The sequence below is a fragment of the Aethalodelphis obliquidens genome, unplaced genomic scaffold (genome assembly GCF_003676395.1).
Source record: "Aethalodelphis obliquidens isolate GAN/ISIS:26980383/991018 unplaced genomic scaffold, ASM367639v1 scaffold46, whole genome shotgun sequence".
Taxonomy (NCBI): domain Eukaryota; kingdom Metazoa; phylum Chordata; class Mammalia; order Artiodactyla; family Delphinidae; genus Aethalodelphis; species Aethalodelphis obliquidens.
In genome coordinates, this window is record NW_020837990.1 from 7,040,202 (window position 1) to 7,045,932 (window position 5,731).

Consider the following 5,731-nt stretch of genomic DNA (forward strand, 5'->3'; position numbering starts at 1 on the left):
ATAAGCTGAACAAGACCCAACAACTGATGGAGAGACAAGCTCGAGACTCAGATAAGAATTTTGGCCCCTACAATTTACTGTGCTCATCCTTCCTGCTACAAAAAAGCACACCAGTCACTAGAAGGCAGGATACCCCGTACTTCTTAAGATATAGGTCAGAGAATTAACAAGGATTCCTCCTGCAAGGTCGAAGACAGGAAATATGAATGCTAATGACCTACGCTCATCAATTACTCAGTGAAAGTGATTGTATGTAGGTCATGAAGCTCCTGGTCGCCACGATTAGACACGGGCTGTTACTTATTGAACACCAGAATGAAGTCATCACAGAGCACCGTATGAAAACAGTATGAGAGTTGCCAGTAAAAAAACGAGACAGAGTAGTTCTCTACCAACTATGAAGAAATATCTCCTGCCCTCAAAAAAAAAAAAAAATTAAAAGCCCAAATTCCGTTTTAGTAGTAGAAACTTGATACTTGACCTGGACGGCAATGTTCTGAGAAAGCTTCAGGGAAGAGCTATCCTGATCATCATCCTGATCCACTCTGACTCCTTCAACCCCATTTGCTGGAGGCACCACAGGTGGGAAATCCAAGCCTGTGTCCCTGCTCCCTTCCTTTAGGATGGAGGCTTGTGGGGCCTTCTCTTCAGGACAATTCCCGGAGGCAAGCTGCTTTGTATCGCACCCTGCCTTAAGAGACCGAGTGGCGGGGTGGAGGCTCTCCCGGAGGCGTGTGTCCCCCTCCTCTCCCGCTGTGCTGGCCACGTCCTTCAAATCAGACTGAGACCCACCGCCAGAGAGACAAAGGGCCGTGGCTATCAAGTTTTCTCCTAAAACCGCCCGGTGCGCTGCTGAAGTGTCACCTGCTGATGAACCAGGATTCTGCTCTGGGTGTTCCAAATGGGCATTTCTGTTATTCTCCTTGGTTATCGTTTGGTTACTTACACTCGACAGAGGCGAGTTCTTGTGCTTCTGTGCAGGGTCTTTGGGGCTATCAAAAACATAAGATAAAAGGTTTCTCTCTTCACCCAATCTTAAAGAGGCTTAAATATATAATACTTTTAACATAACCACTAGAAGAACAAAACGAGACTATATAAACCCCTCCAAATTAGCCAACTGAAAAGGAACTTAGTTTCCACCCAGTGATTTCTGTCCCACATGCAGGGAGTATGGTGTGGTGGTGAAGAAGCTGGGTTCAGGAGACAGTCCGCAGTGAACTGTCACACAGAAATGACGCTGAGGAGCCAAAGGTTTGGGGGGATGCAGGTGAAATAGCCTGCTGTTACTTAGAATATTTCATTTAGGTACATGGGTTCAAACACTAATTTTGTTCCACATATTTTAATAAATAAAATATTGATTGAGAAATATTGTTTTAAATTCCACTCTCGTTTCACAAAAATAATTTTCATTCAAATTCATTTTACAGATCTTTGACCAGAACCACCAACAGCTTTCCAGAGCACAGCATCTTCACTTCAAGTTGACTGAAGTACAGACGATTTTGAATCCAAAATTGAAGCTGTCAGCAGAACTTTTACCCCAGATAACAAATATACACACATGTATACACTGAAATCGTTGTTTCATTGTTTGCTACAACCATTTACCATACTGCTTTTAAGAGATCTTCAAAACCTATTTACAATGACATCCAACATTCACGACTGTAAGTCTTTTACCAGGAATAATGTGTGTTAAATTCCTTTGCTATTAAAAAACAAAACAAAACAGCTGCTTCTGTCAACTATGCCCTTAAGGACTCCAAACTAGTAGTGACTTAGGCTTCAGGTCACTGTGCCTTCCTTTCCTCAATAGTACCTACTGTTCAAAATAAAACAACAGAGACAGCACCTTGTGACATGAAAAATCTTTATAAATACTCTAAGCTGATTCCTTGCTGGGGGTTAAGTGGCGGGGTGGGGGGGACACTTAATTATAAATTTGGGCAGATACAGTACCTGGGTGTGAATCCTGACTCTGCTACTTACTAGCTGTTTAACTCTGGGCAAGTTACTTAACTTCATTTGTAAAACAGAAATAATATTACCTACCTAATAAGATTATTGTGAGGATTACATGAGATAAAGCATCTGGTGTATTTAGTTCTGGCACACAGTAAACACTCAATAAACCTTAGCTGTTATTATTATTACTAGTAGTATGTGTCTGATTTTATTTATAAAATGAAGATCCAAGTTTATGGTTAGGTTTACTTAACATTTTTCCCCATTACCCACTTAATAACAAGTGACAAATAATAAATACAAATGTAACAGATTTGTTACATTTATTAAGTACGCTGGAGTCAGACGAGCCTGGGTTCAAACACTGACTCCAACATAGCTTGGTAACCTTAGGCAAGTTACTAACCTCTCTGTGTCTCAAGTTCTCTCACCTATAAATGGGAATAACAGCATTAGCACCTACCTGCTGAGATTGTTGAGAGAATTAAATGTGTTAACACATATAAAGCTGCTAGCACAGTGTTATCTATTGTATTAGGTCCTAGGTACTCTACAAAAGAGTTGACGTAGGGGACTTCCCTGGTGGCACAGTGCTTAAGAATCCACCTGCCAGCGCAGGGGACACAGGTTCGAGCCCTGGTCCAGGAAGATCCCACATGCCACGGACCAACTAAGTCCGTGCACCACAACTACTGAGCCTGCACTCTAGAGCCAGCGAGCCACAACTACTGAGCCCGCATGCCACAACTACTGAAGCCTGCATGCCTAGAGCCCATGCTCCACAACAAGAGAAGCCACCGCAATGAGAAGCCCACGCACCGCCACGAAGAGTAGCCCCCGCTTGCCGCAACTAGAGAAAGCCCACGCAGCAACAAAACCCAACACAGCCATAAATAAATAAATAAAAATTAAATTAAAAAAAGAGTTGAGGTAGTATACATAGTCAACCTAGTACAACATTATACATAACAATGTTTTAAGCACTGTAAAACAAGGTTGGGTATTCATAATTCCTGTGCTCAAGAGTTTAGCTGGAAGGCGAAATACATACATGAAGCAGTAAGCCATATTAATAAAGCTATCTATTTACCTATAGATAGACAGAGATACATATACATGTGTCTATATACATTAGATATAACGCGTGTGTATATACACACACACACACACACAGATGTAACATATAAACATATAGTTCAATAAACATAGTCCATGTAGGAGAAGGTGGGAAATATTTGCATTTTCAAATGAGTTTGATCCCCTGTATTTTAATCTGTTTATTCAACAAATAATTAGCATGCCTGCTGAGTGTCAGATACTGTGTTGGGTACCAGATATACAAATATAGATCAGACAGTCCCTACCTTTAAAAAGCTTCATCTAATGCAATGTCACTAGAGCTAAAAAGGGGAAAGACGAACTACACTTCCATAAGAAGCCCATCTCCAAAGCCCTTTACCCAAAAGAAATCTTCCCAGTTGAGAGTCCACACGTTACCTTAGACCGTCTGGGAGAACTTCGTCTGGTTTGGAAGCACATACACTAGACGAGGATTCCGGAGGACTGGGAGCAGTGGCCACCACGCCAGCGACCTCAGATGCTGCCATCATGCTCTGCACGTTCAGAAACAAAGTACAGGCTACAAGTTCCAAAATTTCAAAACAAATATATCTCACCCTCTCAGAATGTCCATACAACAGAGTCATATCAGGAAAGAAACACAAAGAAAAAGTTGGGCTCCAGGAGAAAACACTTAAGGGTATTCTCTAGTAGGATATTAAAAGAGCCATCACATGCAATAGGGATATCGATCCTCACACGTCACTATATGTGTATATGTACGTGTATGTATATATATGTGTGTGTATATATATATATATACATATATACATATACATATATACATGTATATGTGTGCAAAGCTTTTTCACTTTAGGAGAAATGCAGTCTCACAGACCATGAGAATCTTCCAACTGATCCACATGCCTACCTTACCTACCTTGCCTAGTATCATTTACAAAGGATGTCATTTGGGGCCTAACATCAATAATAGCTTATGTTTTAAAATCATTTTATGGCTGTTACATTAAAAGCATTCTCCATTAATTTGGAGATGTTCGTGTGAGAGAGAAAAAGCAATATTTTATTGGGCAATCCAAGTATCTTTCACTTTTACTCTGGGTTCCCCACAGATGGGAAAAGTCTGACAACCACTGACTGAGGAAAGTACAGACTCTTTAGAGTTACTAAAGGTGCCAGAGTATGAGAATCTTGGTTACTCCAGCATGAAAATGAGAAGCTGAAAAACACGGTAATCCAAGTAAGAGATGTTGCAGGACAAACTCACGCCTTCTATGATGAAGAGGAAGAAAAAAAATGAATATTGGGGCGGGGGGGGGGGTGGGTGGTTGGTGGTGTAACACAGGGTTAGTTTAAATTCTTGTTTTTATTTTAATAGCATCCCAGGTACATCCCTGACCCTCCAAGAGCGCATAGGGCAGGCACGGAGGCTGGGCTGTGTCCACACTTCAGTCCCAGGCCAGAGACCCCCTGTGCCTCAGTTTCCCTCATCAAATTATACGAGGCTCCCGGGAGAAAACAGGCCCCAGATCGCCATTACTGCTCGCACAGGTGCAAACATCCTGCCCCATCAGGGCCCGGGCCGGGGGTCCTTGGCGCCCGGGAAACGAAACCACAGGGCACGGGTCCTACGTGCGACTCCGTGGCTGAGAGCCCAAAGGGGAGAGGGACAGGGACATCTGGCAGGAGGATGCGGCAGGGGGCTTTAAGTCGAAGGAGCCAAGGGAAGCCCCGCACCGCAACCCGGCGGCGACCAGACGGCGACGCTGGGAGCGACGGGTCCTCGGGGGGAGATCGGGGGACGGTCGCGAAGGGGACAATGGGGGGAAGAGACGCCGGTGGTCCCGGCCGCCAACCACAGGGGGCTGGCCCAGCCTGCAGCTTCCTCCGGCCAGAGCCCCTCCGCACCTTGCCCTCGCCCCCCGCCCGGCTGCCACCCCCGTCCCACTTCTAGGCCGGGACCCCCGCCCCCCATCCCCGCAGCTCCCTCCACGCCCCCCGCCCCGACCCCAGCCCCTCGAGCCGCAGCCCCCGCCCGCGCGCCCGACCCGCACACACCTCCCGCGCCGCGCCCCCGGGAGGGAAGGGGGGGAGGGACGGGACTCACCTGAGCGGGCGGAGCGGGGGGAGGGGGCGGCCGAGCCTGGGGGGAGGGGTCGAGCGCCGGCCCGCGCGCGACACCTCCCACTTCCGGCGGCACGAGCGGCGGGGGCGAGGCTCGGCCGGCAGAGGAGAGGCCGCGGTGGCACTGCGCCGCCCCCGATGGCGCCCTCTGGCGGCCGGAGCCGGCACCGTCAAGGGGTCGCGGACGCTGAGGAAGCCCCTAAGATACTAGTGGACTTCTCCCGGGGCGAAGGGACTAAGGGAGATGCGACCGCGAGAAGGAAGGAGACTTGGTGGAGGGAGGACCCCCTCTAGGAAGATTACAGGGAGAGTCGGGGTCATGACGATCAGAGGAAGAACAGGAACGAGGTGTTTTTAAAGGTCGCAACCGAGATGCCCTTTCCAGAGGACACCATGAAGGAGAGGACCGTCCCTATAGAGAAGGTCCCTCTTGAAGATGCCCCGAGAACTCGGGGCGGTGGGCCCCCGCGAGGAGCACCCACACACGCTGCTCTCTCAGTGGAGGATGCCCGAAGGAGCCGGCCCCCTAGAGCCAGTTGCTCCCGGCTGGTCGGGC

The 5,731-nt window shown here is 47.5% G+C and overlaps 1 protein-coding gene across 7 annotated transcripts in view; it reads right to left on the minus strand.

Moving 5' to 3' along the window:
* RNF214 (ring finger protein 214) overlaps nt 1-5,283 on the minus strand; it is a 52,277-nt gene extending 46,994 nt beyond the window's left edge. For 3 of the 7 annotated variants that reach the window (XM_027082230.1, XM_027082228.1, XM_027082226.1), the window contains exons 1-2: nt 3,469-3,847; nt 482-992 (exon numbers count right to left, since the gene is read on the minus strand). In XM_027082230.1, the coding sequence (XP_026938031.1) occupies nt 482-992; nt 3,469-3,677 (720 nt within the window). In that variant the 5' untranslated portion in view covers nt 3,678-3,847. Of the gene's footprint in view, nt 1-481; nt 993-3,468; nt 3,851-5,158 lie in introns of those variants that run through there. The other 4 variants (XR_003427820.1, XM_027082229.1, XM_027082227.1 and 1 more) reach the window with 3 other exon arrangements.
* Between the last annotated feature and the right edge of the window lie 448 nt (nt 5,284-5,731).